This window comes from Oryzias melastigma, linkage group LG15 (genome assembly GCF_002922805.2).
Source record: "Oryzias melastigma strain HK-1 linkage group LG15, ASM292280v2, whole genome shotgun sequence".
Classification (NCBI taxonomy): domain Eukaryota; kingdom Metazoa; phylum Chordata; class Actinopteri; order Beloniformes; family Adrianichthyidae; genus Oryzias; species Oryzias melastigma.
Window position 1 is genome coordinate 17436333 of NC_050526.1, and position 16958 is coordinate 17453290.

At 39.3% G+C, this 16958-nt stretch overlaps 2 protein-coding genes across 9 annotated transcripts in view; one reads left to right on the forward strand and one right to left on the reverse strand.

Annotated features, from left to right (window-relative positions):
• ccdc172 (coiled-coil domain containing 172) overlaps positions 1–2439 on the reverse strand; it is a 39055-nt gene extending 36616 nt beyond the window's left edge. For 2 of the 5 annotated variants that reach the window (XM_024296705.2, XM_024296702.2), the window contains exons 1-2: positions 2234–2428; positions 2001–2086 (exon numbers count right to left, since the gene is read on the reverse strand). In XM_024296705.2, coding sequence (XP_024152473.1) covers positions 2001–2086; positions 2234–2312 — 165 coding nt within the window. In that variant the 5' untranslated portion in view covers positions 2313–2428. Of the gene's footprint in view, positions 1–2000; positions 2087–2233 lie in introns of all 5 variants that reach the window. The other 3 variants (XM_024296703.2, XM_024296706.2, XM_024296704.2) reach the window with 3 other exon arrangements.
• Positions 1–16958, forward strand: part of gfra1a (gdnf family receptor alpha 1a) — a 237295-nt gene that overhangs the window by 101009 nt on the left and 119328 nt on the right. For 2 of the 4 annotated variants that reach the window (XM_036215675.1, XM_024296700.2), the window contains exons 3-4: positions 7550–7852; positions 8434–8514. In XM_036215675.1, the coding sequence (XP_036071568.1) occupies positions 7657–7852; positions 8434–8514 (277 nt within the window). In that variant the 5' untranslated portion in view covers positions 7550–7656. Of the gene's footprint in view, positions 1–6745; positions 7241–7549; positions 7853–8433; positions 8515–16958 lie in introns of those variants that run through there. The other 2 variants (XM_024296699.2, XM_024296701.2) reach the window with 2 other exon arrangements.

Below are 16958 nucleotides of genomic sequence, written 5' to 3' on the forward strand. Positions count from 1 at the left end.
CCGGCCTCCCTCCACATTTGGCCCGGCCCTCCAAACACTTTCATCGACACATAATTTTTTTTTTGTCAATCTGGCCAATCGAGACCCACATAGAACGTGACTTTTTATTCCACCCTTCTGCAGTCTGAACTATGACGGGAGAGGATCGACTATTGGTTTAACTGCTTTACAGCATTCACACTTAAGTGATTCACTTTTTTTAATTATTATTATTATTTCTCTTCTATACGTTTTTTAGACGTCCATAGCTCTTCAGCTCATTCAGCTATGAAAATATTCCACTCATTCAATGCTAGCTTTTTTGATTGAAGCTAAGCGGTGCGAGAAAGTAAGTTAAAGATTTTGTGTTTAAGCGTCACCGGCGACGCCTCAGGTGTTTAAACGTTAAGGTTGATTTATTCTGGAATAATAGTCCTGCCTTTTTGTTATTCATAGTTATGTTAAAAAGTTATGCTTTTAAAGTTTTAAAAATGTAGTTTTAGAGTGTTCAATAAATGTTTATCCTGTTCGCTCCGCGACCCAAGGTGTGTTTTGGATTTTGCCCCCCTGTGCGATTGAGTTTGAGACCCCTGGTATATCGGAATAGAGCTGTGAAAGAAAAAGCCTGAAGCAAGATTCACTAAATTTACACCACTTTGACATTTTGTACCAAACCTCTTCCAACTGTAGGTTCATGCGCTGGCATTGGGTAACAACAGACCTGTGTGAACACCACATGCTAAACTTGTGTTCAGTGTGTTCTTGAATGTGCAGCACATGCCTGTTGTGTGCCCAGATTTACATGTTCACTGGTGTGAACGTAGCCTAATATGTGATAAACAGGTTGAAGAGGAGAGAGGTCGACCGGCAAAACCACAGAACAAACATCCTTAACAGTCAGGAAGTAAAGGGTCGTCTGTTCCCTGCTGGTTGTCTTTTATCTAACCGTATCCTCGTTTGCTTTCCTCGCACCATTGCTTAGGCCTGCATAATTATACAGTAATACATTCCCACAGAATGAAAAGTACCAAATTATATCGGAATGTAATGTCTTGCCTCGGGGATGATTTTCAGTGCAATTTTCCATCTCTTCTGCATAGGAGGAGAAGCCGAGCGCATTGGCTGTCCGCTGCAGGAGAGGTGCAGGTCGTATGCAGTGAGCACAAATCAGCATTCGGGATTTTGAAACCCTCTCATTACGTTAGGGCAGCCCTCGTAAACAGTAAAGAGCCGCACAATGAAAGCAGTAAACTCACTGTGGTAAACATGCCATGTTTATCAGAAAGAATTAAAACCTGCTTCAATATTCCAGGGAAAAGGCGAAGTCTGCTGTTCTAAAGCAGGGACACACAATATGTTTGTGTGAGTTCAGCATCCTAGTTTAATTAGACACAATGATCAGTTACTTTTGTCAACTCCTAACAAGACGAGGAAGAGGATGGCGATATGTCTGTGAGGATAAACAGCTATTCTTTCACATTATATCTGACACAGAGGCTTTACTAATGCTCTCCGGTGGAAATTACCCATTGATTTTATACTGGCACTTTGCAATCAATCCTTGATGAAACAAACGCTGGAGATTGAAAGTTCTAAATCATAAAGCAAATCAGCTCATCAATACGCCACCGTGGATCTCTTTATTTCCTGTGTAAGACGCCACTCATGGTTTACGTTTCCTCAGATATGGCATTTTTATTGCAGGTCTGACCTGTATTACTAATTTAGAAAACCCAAAGTTCTAAATGTGCATTTCACTTCAAACCATAAATAAAAATCATAAAACTATAAATATATATATATATATTCTCCTTATAATGGAGTTCATTTTTCCAAAGTAAATTCTAAAACAGCATAAAATGTACATGAGTTCAGACAAATTACAGTCAGATTGGCAAAATAAAAAGAAAAGAAAAAACAAAAACAGAGTAAATATCCAGTAATCACAGGCAATTTACATGATTATACGTGTATTTGGAAGAAAAGCTTAAGGAAAAAAGAAAAATAATTTGAAAGCTCACCTTTTTGTTTAGCTCCTCTTTGATGTTTTCATACTTTTCAGTTGCATTTTTGATCTTTTCGTTGCATTTTATAATTGATACTTTGACTGAAATACAAATATCAGATAAATATCTTTTTTTTTTAATAAATACAACAAAAATTCGAAGTCTACAGTGCTGCTGCCTAAACCTCATGTTCTTTTTTAACACAAAGCTAGCTGCTAGCTTAATTATCGCTAAAAATAAAAACGTACCGTCCTTTAACTTTTGTATTTGCTCACTCTGCTGCTGTTCAGTCAAAAGGACTTGTTGAAACAATGAGTCTAAACTCATTTTTAATCAATTTCCGGTGGTTAATTAATTATGTATTCAAGAAAAAAAAGCTGTGTCATGAGTTCAGGGGTTAGCTTTAGCTAAAGAGTTTTTTTTTAACCAAAACAAAATAAAACTTTATTAACAAAAATCACAGAGACAAAATTGAGCAAATGGTGCACAGGAGGAAACAGGAAATTAAAGAAAAAATGAAAAACTAAATTGCAAAGCATATTAACAAGCATATTATTATTATTATTATTATTATTACTATTATTATTATTATTATTATTATTATTATTATTATTATTATTATTATTATTAATCACAAACTTAAAAGTATTGGCATCACCTGTTATTCACACTGCGTTTTTAAGGTATGGTCCAAGTTATTGAAGTATTTACATTCTCATAGTTTTGGATAAATTCAGCATCGTTTTTAATTTCTGATAAAAATGGGCAAAGAGGGTTTATTTACTTATTTACTTTTGTGAATATTATAATATTACTTAAGTTAAATTAAGTAAAAATATCCCGTTGTCTCCTTGGTTTAAAAACGTACCAAAATAAGACAGTGTTACCAAAACAGAAAACACTAGACCAGCATGTTAAAGTGTGTGTAAAGATCCAAAATAAATGTATAAATGTTTCAACCTGATTGGTGCAAAAGGAATAGAATCCATTTGGAATTTTGGGGAAATAAAATATTCACTGGGGTAGTATTTGTATAATATTTTAAACAAAATCAACCTGACTTGGTCAGTTAACATACAGCATATCTAGGTAATAACCATATTTTATTCTATGGTATGTTATTGACCATACCTTTACAATATGTGACAACATCACATCAACCCTCAGAGAGATCTGTTACGTGGTTTTGTTAAGAGAAAGGCAGATTCTGTTTGTGTGTGTTCCAAAAATGTCACTGAACCAGCAGAAAAGGAGAATCCTGATAACATTTCGATACTAGAAAGAATTTGCTTTAATTATAATAAAGAACTATTTAACAGATATAGGTCCCAGATATATTTCATTCTCAATAACTGTAAAATTGCCCATTAGGTGTAAATAATTGATCAACAAGAGTATTGTTGTTTTTGAACCATTTTTAATTACATTTTTCTTATGTTTGATGCTGTTTTTACAGATATAACATGTTTGCGGTCAGAGATTTGCTTGTGAAAGTTTGAGAGCTTTATTGGAATTTTGAGAATGCTATAATCACAGACCAGAAGAAATTTTAGATGACCTATTTTGAAAAAATATACATATATAAAAATATAAATAAAACATAAAGAAAATGCCCTACATAGAAAATGGATTGGACAGAAAATATTCTAATCAGTTTATATGTCCTGGCTAATAGGAACTCTGACAGCTAGCATTCCTTGGAAATGGATCACCACAAATGCCCCGCCCCTTTCTTTAACTTTAAAAAATAAAATGAAAATAACAAACATGCATTCACTGTTAGCATGATGTCCAAACTCATCTTCGCAAGCTTCATCTTTACTGTTGTAGCAGCATTTCAACTGTCTGTACACCAGTTTTCCAATTCAATTTTTAAAGCTAATAGAAAATAAAATAACTATTTGAATTTTGGTCCATCTCTACTGACTTTTGGAATACAAACTGCAGTATTAACACAATTTTTTTCAGTTTTTTTTCTGCATTTATTTCTTTCACTATTTTTTTCTATTTTATTGTGTTTTTATTTTAAATACAACATTTCATCGCATTGTTTTTAAAAGGCTACACTTTCATTTAATAGTTAAAGAAATAAAAGCAAAAACCGGGTCAGAACCAACATGTAGTTTAATCACTGATAACTTTTATAGATTTAACTTGAGTGTTTACCTTATATTTCTACAGAATAGGCAGCATTTGAAGAACGTTAACTGGATGCACTTTTGTGGTATTTACCCTCACTGTTTCAACACATTATTGTGTTTGACTGAAGTTCAAGAATTTGAAGCTACAAAACTTTTTTATAGAAGTGTCATGTAAATAAAATTAGCCAGTAAATTTATTTTAATTTATTTGCTTTAATTAAAAGAAAAATGACATAATATTTTGATCAAACAAAAACTATTATGCAGATTTTATTTTTTAAAAAAGAGAGTTTTTGTGATGAACTGGAAGAGTCACATGACTGAGAAACAATTAAATAAATAAAAAACTAGCAAATACATAAAATTGCAAATAATTTTGTTCAGTTCAATTTTATTTATGTAGCCCGATATCACAAAAGAATTGCCTCATTGGGTTAATTTTACAGAAGCAGAAGGTCGGTCATAAAATATAAACAATAACTAATTGCTAAACTAAACAGACTAAATAAAACAGGTTACCCCTCCCTTAAACTCTCCCAGGACCGGCAGGAGATTTACCAGGACTCTTATAGAGGTATTAACTTATCTAACTCTGCAACTACGTATTTGAATAAAATTCAGACAGACAGGACTGAGGGACCGGGGGGGGGCAAGACGAGCCGGAGGTGTGGTCCACGGCCAAGAACAGGAGCACAGACGATCCACCAGGAATGTGAAATCTCTCCCGCTTCCCTGAAGGGGGAACAACACGTAAATCACACTGCACCAAACAGGAGCACAGAGAACTACATATAAGAAATAATGAATCAATTCTGGCTCTCTGGATTTAAAGAAAAATCCCAATGATTTGAATAAATAACATATTTGCTAGTTAAGTTTTGACATTTATTTTTAGACTTTAAACTGAGGTGATCTTACACCAACTGTTCTTTTATTTTTTACTATCACTAAATCAAAAGGCATTAAAGTATTACAAATCCTCCAAAATACACACATCGTCCCAAAATGATGGTAAACCGTTTCATCTATGGTCAGAGTGGTTTACCGATAAAATAAATTGAAACTAGTATCTTTATTTTATTTCTTTTTGCTGTTCAAATGCCAAATTCTTAAAGCAGAATTGTAAATCTACTGCAGGATGTATTTTATTTTGAAAGGTGTACTGCTTTCAAAGTGATCTAATAGAAATATGACAGTGCTGTAATATTAAAGGCTACACTTCATAAATGAATGTCTTAATGGCCACAAAACATGAATTATTTATTTTTTTAAAGGCAAAGTGGAAATTTGTGGCACTTGCAGAGTTTTAAGAAACTCACATTTTTGCAGCTTTAGCTTTATCACAGAAGAACAGAACCTTCTGAATTTTGTAGAACTTTCTCTAATCACCATTTGAAGTGCTGGGACCCCATCACGGTCAGGTTAATCCACACATTCCCACTTGGTGCATTCCTAACGCAGCCTCTGACTTTGAGGGACGTTCGCCCCACCAGCAGCACTGGGACGGAGTGAAGCTTCTGATCCGCTGCCATGAAACACATTACCGTGTGAAATGCCAAATGACCCCAGGACTGCATCATTCTGACATTCATTTGCAAAATTAATATCACGTATTGATTGAGGCTTTTCATGAATCACCGGGCTGGGCCTTTCGCTGACTGGGCAAGCGACTTTAGAACGGCAGACTCATCAAAACCAAAGCAGACAATTATTATTAAAGTTTGTTTGTGTCTGTTTCCTGCTTTTTCTCTGGAACCTGACAGGCATTTTCAAATCACACACCTGCAGGCTGGATTAATCTGAATCTAATCAAACGTCCGTTTTCAATAAATCCCCTTCCAAAGGCTCTCTGGACATTACACGCGTCCGTGAAAGTTAATTTACTGTGCCCGACACTTCCCTCCTTGATTGATTCAGCTCAGTCCTTAATGCAGGGGGGGTCACTGACATGGTCCGGGTGCCATGAATTAACCAAGTGGATTAACCTCTGAATGGACTCTATTGGGAATCAATGGGTGGAAGGAAGGACCGGACGGTGCCTCCTCTAGGCTGTTTTTAGGATGATGAGTGAGTAACTGCTCCACTTATGGGGCGACAAACATTTCAGGCAGATTAAATTCCAACAAAAAGGGTTTTAGGATGGAAGGAATCCGAATGTTCCGTGTAGTACTTTAGCGTCACCGACAGATGGCGACAAATCCAAAGAGTCTTCATTGGGTTGGAGGAAATAAAAAGTACTTTAATGCATTTTATCACCCCATCTTATCTCATTTTAGAAAAACAATTAAAATATTTGTAAATGAAACACCGATTAAGTTAGTTCTAATGATCCATTCATTAAATAGAGTGTATCTATATTAACCCAAGCAGGAATGGTCAGGGAGGTTGCGCACTTTGCCCTCTCCTTGCAGCCCACACACATTGGGAGATGCTGGGTCAGCATTTCGAAGGCACGTGCCTGACATTTAAATTGACCACTTTAATCCTGTTTTAAAACTAAAACAAAAAGTTTATGAGGGACCCTGGAAGAGTGGTGACATTAGAGCGGGATTTTACGCGTATTTTGGGAGTGCTGTATGTGGGGTGGGGGTTGAGGGTGCAGACTGGCGCTTGCCCGCTGCCCTCCTCCCCCCTACCACCTCCCCACCCCGGCTGAACGTGCCAGACAGCGGCGGGACTCCAGTTGGCTGTGCGCGCAGACGCAGCAAGACATCCCACTGGCTGGCTGGAGTTGGAGGACACACTCGCGCGCGCTGCGCCTCCCCTCCGCTGCTGCTTTCGGGGAAAGTGGACGCTGCTCCAAAGCACAAGAAGCAACCCAGAGAATCTCAGCTGACAGTGGAACTTCTTCTTTTTGTTGTTTTTGTTGTTTGTTGGTCGTTTTTTGGGGAGGAATCTTACCGTCGCGCGCGCTGGATCTGTTCCCTTTCTGCGGAGCGCACTCCTCTTCTCAATGGATTTCCATAAAGTGGAAGTACCGTGGGGATTGAACCTTTAAGTCACTTTGAGTTGGCAAGTTGCGCTCCACCAAAAATCGTTCCTATATATCGGAGAATAATAATAAGAAAACAACTATGATTCTTACTGTCCTTTACGCGCTTCTACCTCTTTTTGGTAAGTTCTGCCCAAACAGCAACATTTAGTCTGTTTATTTGGTGAACATGTGTACGTTTTTAGGCAAATAGATTTGTTAACTTTGCGTCTGGAAGATCCGAACTGCTCCAAAATATGAAAAAGAAGTGCAGTGCGTAAAAAAGTAGTGACGTTTTTATCCAAAAATGTTTATGTTCATGTGTTTACTTGTTTTTGTAATATTTTAATCCCCAAAAGCAGCTTTTTTTTACGTTCCTAAGCGTTACTGTATGACATTAGTCTCCATTCGGATTAAAAGGGATAACCTTGTTGATGTTTGGCGCGTTCCAGATGCGTCCTCGGCGGAGGAGCACCTGCGCGCGGGGCCCCAGCGGCTGGACTGCGTGAGGGCCAGCGAGCAGTGCCTGCGGGAGCAGGCGTGCAGCACCCGCTACCGCATGATGAGGCAGTGCGTGGCCGGCGGAAAGGAGAGCAACTCCAGCATGGTGGCGGTCCTGGAAGCCAAGGAGGAGTGCCGGAGCGCCATCGAGGCGCTCAAGCAGAGCCCGCTCTACAACTGCCGCTGCAAGCGGGGCATGAAGAAGGAGAAGAATTGCCTGCGCATCTACTGGGGCATCTACCAGACCTTACAAGGTTGGCGCGCAGCTTCTCCCCAATCCAGAAACTGAGCTGGTCCACCAGCAGACCCATGTTTATGAACCCCTTGTTCCTCCAGGGGTTTAAGCTTTCAGGGGGTTTGGGGGGGTAGATGCACTTAGATAACACCCAATAGCTTTAGTTAATGGACCCTCTCTATAATCTGTCATGCACATTTGAGAGATGAGTGGTTGATTCCCCCCAACCCCTCCTCCCCTCCAGCTCCATGACCTGTGACCTTCCAGAAAAAGGAGCTCATGAAATGACGGGCATCCACTCAAACCTCCATCAGATTCATTTACCCCCCTCCCTCCTTCAACCTAATGGGTCGTGAGGCCCCTGGTGGATGGCGGTGCCGCCTTAGTGCTCGCTCCCAGCAGGTGGGGGCCACGGCTGGGAGGCCACCCTGCCTAATCAGGCGTGTGGCTGTGCGCCAGCGTGCGCATCGACTGACCCAAATTACCCGTGTCACATGCGGGTCAGAGTGAGGGGCGAGAGATGATAAACACAACAACTGTAATCCATCCTGATGTTGATCCAGACCTCGGAGGAACTTTGATTTACATTTTCTGTTGCAGGAAACGATTTCTTTGAAGACTCTCCGTACGAAGCGGTGAACAGCCGTCTGTCTGACATTTTCCACCGGACGTCAGTCCTGGGTAAGAAACCTCGCCTCCCTCTATCCCGTCTTCAGAAAAGACGAGCAATGCATGCTGGGCATTTTCTGTTCGTCAAAGCCTTGAATCCTCCTGTAGCTACCTGATCTGTAATGGCTTCCTGATCTGTAACATCTTCCTGATCTGTAACAGCTACCTGATCTGTAACAGCTACCCGATCTGCAACAGTTACCTGATCTGTAACAGTTACGTAATCTGCAACGGCTAGCTGATCTGTAACAGTTTCCTGATCTGTAAGTTACCTGATCAGTAACAGTTAGCCGATCTCTAACAGCTGCCTGATCTGTAACAGCTACCTGATCTGTAACAGTTTCCTGATCGGTTCCATGTATGCGTAATTCGTACACTTTTTGGTACTTTGGTTGTTCCAAGTTTCTAAAACTCTAATTCATTAATAAGTAAGTAAAATAACAAATATTTGAATACTTCAGCTCCCTTCCCGACAGTTCTCTGAGAGGCTGTGGGCAAGATGGCACCAGACATCGAGCCGAAGCGTAAATTAAACAATTTGCCCTAACCCTATGCGTTCAGAATTGTAAAAATAAACTTTTATTAAAGCTTAAAAATGGAAAAACCATAACGGTTAAGGTCACTATGTATAATAAGATTTTTTTTTTTTTTCGGTGGAGGACTTCTGGTTCTGGTAGATTAAATCTCCAGCCAGGTCCTCTCGGACTGAAAATCGCCAAACGCAACACTGTATTAATGTATGTTGTTGTCATTACAGGCAATACAAATATCCCCCTTCTGTGATGTCATAAAAACCATGTACGGCTCAGAATCAGGATTGGGTAGCGATTACGGATCGGGTAGGGATGTGTATTCACTACCCAATCTGCGACTTCCACCTAATCTGTTCCATAAATGAGGAAATCTTTTCCTCTTGTCATCAATAAAGCGACATATTTGTAATTTTTTTCATGTTTTTTGTTTCAAGATTGTAAACTTTAAGTGAAACATTGGATCAATTAACAAAACTTCTGTAATTTGTTTCACTTAAAAATTCTAGTTTTGATCGAATTGCATTTTTAAGTTGAGTAAAACATCAACACAGAAGTGTAATTTGATGAAAACTAATCATTTTAAATGTAACAAATTCCAGAACTTTAGTTAATTAATCCAATGTTCATAGTACTTAGCTACAGTTCTGCCTCTTTCATAACTTTCTGAGTCATTTAAAAAACGATAACGGAGGGCTTCCTCAATCGAATTACAGCCTCGTGAAATAAAAGAACGCTGCTTAATCGAAGCACTGTATAGTCGTATGTTGTTGTCATTACAGACAATGAAAATGTCATTTGACATCACAAAAACAACACACTTTGGATTCAAGATCGGGTAGCGATTTGTAACTGCTACCCAATTGGTTCCACGTATCATACGTCCCTTCCTGTCTCCTACATTTTGACATTTAAGTGATTTGAATTAGATTAGCCCCCATAATTCGTACATTGTTTGTACGTTTGTTGTTCCAAATTTTAAAACCTACGTAATTAATAATTAGTTAAAATAAAAAAATGTCCCAAAAGTTCTGCCTCCTTTAAAACCGTTTGAGTCGTTTAAACATCGATTACTCCGTTAACACACAAATTTATCTTTTCCTCAACAACCGAGAACTTCCCCCGACTGAATTACAGCTTCCTATTATAAAAAAGTCGCATGTTGTTGTTATTGCACACAATAAAAATCGGTGTGTGATATCACCAAAATCACACGGTTCGGAGTCATGATCGGGGAGCGATCGGTTACAGCTACCTGATTGGTTCAGCAAATGCACAAATCTTACTTAACTTCCTGGTGTCACTAACAGTGCGACATTTAAGTAATTTGAATTAGGTTAGCTACCTTAATTCATTTTTATTTCATACTACCTTCAGTGTTTTCAGCTTCAGTGATTTCAGCTATCAATTTCAGCATCTTCAGCAGCCAAATTCAGCTTACATCATTCACACTAGCATTATCACAGGTAACGCTATATATCTAGTTCATAATTATGTTAAAAAGTTATGGTTTTTAAGTTTTGAAATTCTGGTTTTAGAGTGTTCAATAAATGTTTATCCTGTTCGACCGCGACCTAAGGTGTGACCCCCTGATTTAGAGAAGTAGACGCAGTTTTGCAGATTGGGTAGCTGTTTCAGATTGGGTAGCTGTTTCAGATCGGGTAGCGACCCCTCCCTCTTTCTCTCTCCTCTTGTTTCTCACCTGGCATGCAGACAGGAAGTGGCCCTGCGTGGGGAGCTATAGTTCTGAGTCTCATCTCACAGAGGATGAGAGCCTCAGAGTAGCAGGAACTGTTGACATGTTTGCTCTGGCTTTGTGAATCCACCTGTTGAAGAGACGAGGCGCTCATGGGAGCGTCTTCCTGCTCAGAGCTGAGAGAAATGCCGGTTCAAACCTCTAGATGGCGATGTTATTCCCTTCTTCACAGCCCCCTCAGTGGCTGCGTTCCCCTCTCGTTGTGTGGATTGGAGAGGCTGAGTGTGCTCCAGCCGCGGTGGAGCCGCTCACATTTTCATCACTGCGCAGCAGGAGACGCATGCGGCAAATGAAACAGGAATCCGCTGCGTTCCTGTGGATGTTTTGACCCCCCGCGTGGCATTTTCTTAATCTCATAAGGTGTGATTTAACCTGAACCAATTCTTCTCCCTCAGAAATGTGACATCGTAAAGCTGGGTTGTTGTGATTAAGAAGCACAAAAATCCTTCCTTCTTTTAGAAGCTATTCCGCTTTCAGGAAAAAAATATTATATTCAGCATAGAAAAAAGCAGAAAGAAGAATCTTAAACCTTTTAAAATTAGAGATTTTTTTAAAAAAAGTTCTTAAACATAAACAACTCTTGATATTTTGCATCGTAGAATTAGATACGGAAAATGGAAACTGTCATTTTCCTACATAATACCAGCTGGATTCAAAGCTCACTATTGGTTGACCTTCATCAATCAGGAGTATTTTTGTTAGTCGTGTGTGGAACAGCAGAGTAAATATAAAAAGTTTCACGACAGCATTTCCTGCAAACACCTGATTATTGACGGGGATTATTTGAACTCTGCAGTCACGGGATTCTTTTTTTTTTCTTTTTGAGAGGAAGTGAATCTGTGCAGTTTGTGGAAAGTGGATGAATGCAACAATTTACGAAAGTTATGGTTCAAAATGAAGAATAAAGACAGCCGTTTGGATTCCTCTAGTTAAGGTAACTGCAGAAATGTGCTCAGGAAAAACTCAAATAAAGAGAAGAACCTGAGAGGATAGGAGGTCCACATCAAAACGAAGGAGATATTTGTTCATAGTTTCCTCATATTTCATCTCTGTTTAGGCTTTTTTCTGTTCTACACGTATTAACAAAGTGTATCAGTCATGCTTAGTTTTAAGGCTCAAAATCTGTTTTTTGGAACCGTGCAAAGAAAGCGTGTTTTTTTTTTAATCGTTGCTTCTGTGTTTTTGAAACCTTCTGTTTTCCTTGAGAAGCAGAGATTTCCTGTCTAGTGTCTAAAGCTTTCAGTACATGAAGTACACACGAGTTGTTCCCATCTTACTGTTCTAACGTAACATTCTTCCATCTGAGCTCTACAGCTGGTTTTTAGACCTACTGGCTGATCCTATTAAATCAGGGGTCGTGAACTGGTACTGGTCCGCTTAGTACCAACCATAGACAGAAAAAAAAAAAACATAGGCTAATCGGGGGTCCCCAACTGGTCCAGTCCCCTAACTTGGTACTAGTACCCTAACCCAGTACTGGTTTCGTTGTTATTTGACATACTAGCTGTTCTCGTTAAATCAAGGGTCGTGAACTGGTACTGGTCCGCTTAGTACCGGGCCATAGCCAGAAAAAAAAAAAACATACGCTAATTGGGAGTCCCCAACCGGTCTGGTCCCCTAACACGGTACTAGTACCCTAACCTGGTACCGGTTCCGTCGGTTTTTTTGGACATACTGCCTGCTACCGTTAAATCAGGGGTTGTGAACTGGTACTGGTCTAAGGGCCACTTAGCACTGGGCCATAGACAGAAAAAAAAAAACATACGCTAATCAGGGGTCCTCAACCGGTCCGGTACACTAACCCTGGCACGGTACTGGTCCCCTATCTCGGTACCGGTTCCATTGTTTTTTTTTACATACTGGCTGTTCCCATTAAATCAACGGCCGTGAACTGTTTGGTACCAGGCCATAGACAGGGAAAAATGCATACTCTAATCAGGGGTCCCCAACCAGTCTGGTACTTTAACCCTGACACAGTACTGCTACTCTTACTCAGTACCGGTTCCATCGGTTTTTCGACCTACTGGCTGTTCCTATTAAATCAGTGGTCGTAAACTGGTACTGGTCTAAGGGCCGCTTAGTACCGGCCATAGACAGGAAAAAATGCATCTGCTAATCGGGGGTCCCCAACCAGTCCGCTACACTAACCCTAACACGGTAGGGGTACTCTTACCTTGTACTGGTTCCGTGTCCCGAGGGTTAGGTACCCAGCGGCCAGCACGTCATAAAACGAAGAATTGGGGTCACCCAAAACATCAAAAAGTGGCGGGGAGGGGGCCCTAACCATACGTCCATATGTGATAAGTTGGGAGTGAGAATGTGTAGGTTTGTGACGGGGTGTAAGCTAACGGGAGAGATTGTAAACAGATGAATGATGGGAAATGGGGGCGGGCTTACTACACACTAACTGTCCCGCCCACAACTCAAAGGTGAATTTCTAGAAAACTCCTGCCGCTCTGCAGAAATTTACAATAAATCAAAGATGATCAGAGTGAGACTTTACAGTAATTGACCTTTTGTTCCTTTTTTTTGGAACTCACACAAGATTACAAGTATCACTGCCAGTTAACAGTTGCTTATATTCACTGAAAGCTCTGTAGTTTTCTCTTCTGTCTGATCTGTCAGAGACTGAAGAGGCAAAAGCAACCGTCAGGTAGAGAACAGAGAGCAGAAAAAAAGAAAAGAAACAGTCAGAGTTGAGTTTGATCAAGTCAGAATCCAGGAGCAGGGATCAGCGCTGGGGAGGCAGGGGAGGGTTAATCAGAGAATAGCAGGGGGAGTCTGGGGGAACAGGGGGCGCGGACACGGAGCGCCGCTTCCTCTCGTCTTTGTGTGGAAATTAAAGGGCAAGATGACAGGAAAGATGGAGGCAGAGAGGATGAGAGCTTCCAGCTTGTTTTTGATCAGTCTGACAGCTGATTCAGGTCTGGCGGGTGTGCGGTGATCGAAAACTGGGAAAAAAAAAACCTTAAGGAAGGCATAAAAGAGACTTTTGAGAGAGAAACGTTTCTACATTAAAGTGAAGTTCTTGTTCTGTGCAGAACCTTTATGAGGTTTTCTTTTCATTCACATAGAAACTCTTTTCCACGGATAGAAAAGTCAATTTTAAGCTCAAAAATACAAAAATAGTGACGAGAGATAACTGATTCTTGAACTTGTAAAGCAACAAGAATCCTACAGCATCATAATGACCTCCAGAATCAAACCACCAAGACTAAAATTCACACATTTATTCCATTTTAAAGGCACAAACACTCGGTTACACTTTGTTTTTAAGGTGGAACACCTGCTTCCAGTGACACACCCCTACAAAATTGAGACTGAAAACTTTTCTTTTTAATGTATTGCTTTTTTAAAACAGTACAAAACACTTTTTATTGTTTTTTAGAGTCTCACTCTGATCATTTTTTGATCCATTTTTAGCCAAAAATCAAAAACGTGTTGTTTTCTAGGACATAGTTTCTGCAGAGCGGCAGGACTTCCAGTTTTGATTTGGACCGTTGGTGCAGAGTAAGCCCAGCCCCACTTCCCATCACCCATCTGTTTGACACTCTCCTGCTAGCCTATAGCCCCTCACACCATCAGGCTAACGTTAGCGCTGCAACAAAAATGGCGGCGACATCAGAACTATCCAGCTCAGACGAGGAAAACAAAGACGTTCATGGATCTATTTGTGGATGCAACAACATCACAAATACGTCACAAATAACAGCATTTTTGTCTGCTTCTGATTTAAAACATTTGATGAAAGAAATACTCAGAAATATAATTTGAAGTGTACTTAATTTATAGCGTGGTCCATGGTGATTGGCTGCTGGAAGTGAATGAAATAGCGATAAATTCCAGAGAAAATGCACACCTAATAATAAAAAAGAAGTTCTGGTCACAAAGCCCAAATGTTCTGTGTCACTGTGCTGGTTTCTTTAAAACAAACTTTAGTTTCATCTTCTGAACAAAAATAGGCTGTAAGAGGTGAACTTTCTCTCTGAATTGACGGTTTATATTTAACCCTTTAACAACCGTCGGTGACGCTTAAACACAAAATCTTTAACATATTGTAACTTTTCAACCGCCAACACGATCATTCCAGTAGATTGTGAAGGAGAAAGGCGGCTTTTCTCCTTCACAATCTACTGGAATGATCGTGTTAACGGCTGAAAAGTTACAGTAAATTAGAGAGCATAAACACTGGAGCGCCGGTGTTAAAGGGTTAACTTGTCGAGACGATCTGCATTTATACCCATGTATCAAAGAGTCCGTTTTTTTGTGAAAAAGCGATAAAAGCCCCCAAAATAACAAAAATAAAGTACTAAAAATAGATATATTTATTTATTTTGTAAGTGACTGTGGTATAAGCAGGATAATGCCCTTTGAAGTATGTATAATCAGAAATTAATGCAAACTGTGAAAGCCTGAATCCGGATTTGTGGATTTGTCTTCCTCTGAAAACAGAGGACCAAGTGTGATAATGCACACTTTGTTGAGCATTATCACTTACATATGTCGTCTCTAATCAGAAAATGCCACAAGAACATGCTGTCCCTTTAAAAGTTTGGGGACTTGAGTGTTTTTTTTTAATCTGCTGTAATCATTTATCTTTTAAATAGTTTTTGTGACAATACTCCATACTGAGTACATTTGTACATCAACAGATTCTGTATTCACAGATATTTTTTAATTATATTACACATTATATCACACAAACAACTAAATTCCGAGTTGTAAATTAATTTTTTTACAGCACAATTCACAAAAATTGAGATCAAACACTTTTTTTATGTTTTCTTAACAAAGATCAAAAGTCCAAAGGAAAAATTGTTTAAAACTGCCCTAAAAGCAAAGATGAGGTCAAAGCAAAATGAAAAATGACGGGTATAAAATAGGCAAAACGCCCCTAAAGGATTTATTCCAAGGGGAATCAGACTTATGTGGCAAAACTTTATTAAAATGTCAAAGATTCTTTGAAACCTTTATCATAAATTTTAAATTAAAAGTATACTAATGGTGTATCAGTGTCATTTCTACATAATTGTAAATAACTGATGTGATTAGTAAAACACTAAAAACACAATCATCATTTTCCTTCTGCATTCCCTAAAAAGGGTTTTTGGACCAAATGTTTGATTGCAGTGCACATTTTTTCAAGGTAATTTCTTGATTTCTTTTGTTTTCTTAAAATCAAACACTTTTGAGTTTTCCAATCGACCAAAAACACTATTTGTAAGTGTTGTTTTTCTGAAGTGATTAGACCAGAGTGACGTTCCAACATGCTTCACAGAGCTAATAAGTGCAATTTAGTGAGCAAGTCCCAAAATAATAGGTCATCTGACGCACCACTTCCAGTTTCCACATGACCGCCCTTTTCTTCCTGTCACTAATCATTAATCAACTTGTAAAAGCGACAAACTAAGAATGACAAAAATTGTATGAAAACATTGACTTAACAGAGGGTTCACACAGAACGGATGCTGACTTGAGTTTGTGCTCCGGCACGCGTGAAGCTAGCAGAGCCGCTGGGTTTATTTAGCTAATTATCTTCAGATGTTTACCTGAGGAGCAGGAGTCTCTCCTCCGGGGAGTCGTCGCGTCTCAGAGCGGCAGCAGGAGATTGCACGGTGGCTTTTTACTGGTCATTTTCTTCCTCTTTAGGGTCGTTGGGGATTACCGGGCCGGTGCGAGTAATCATGCACGCTCACGCCTAATTTACAATCGCAGATTAACCTGCAGAAAGGGAGCTGTAGCGGACTGATGAAACCACAGGGGAACAAATGCAGAGTTTTGGCTAAACCCTCCAGCTGTGGACCGGCACCGCTCCATGAGACTGTTGGTTAAAAATCATTTATTTAGTTTTATTATAATTCAATTCTAAAAAAAGTTTTACTTTGAAAATCTACTGGATTCATTCTTGACACAGGTCAAATTGTGTTGAAAGTCTAATGGCTGATTTCTCAAAGTGGTTACTCTGACATCGAAACCCTCAAGCTATCAAAGTTATTAAAAAAAAAATGTATTTGAAAGTTTCTTCTGGCAAAAAAGAACCAGAGAGGAAACAGAAGAAGAGGCTACAACTTCAAAATAAGAGTCTTCTTTCCAAATATGGATTTATTTGCAAGAACATTTAATATTCAGCAACCGTCCATGTGATGTTATGAGGATGTTGCTAATAAAGT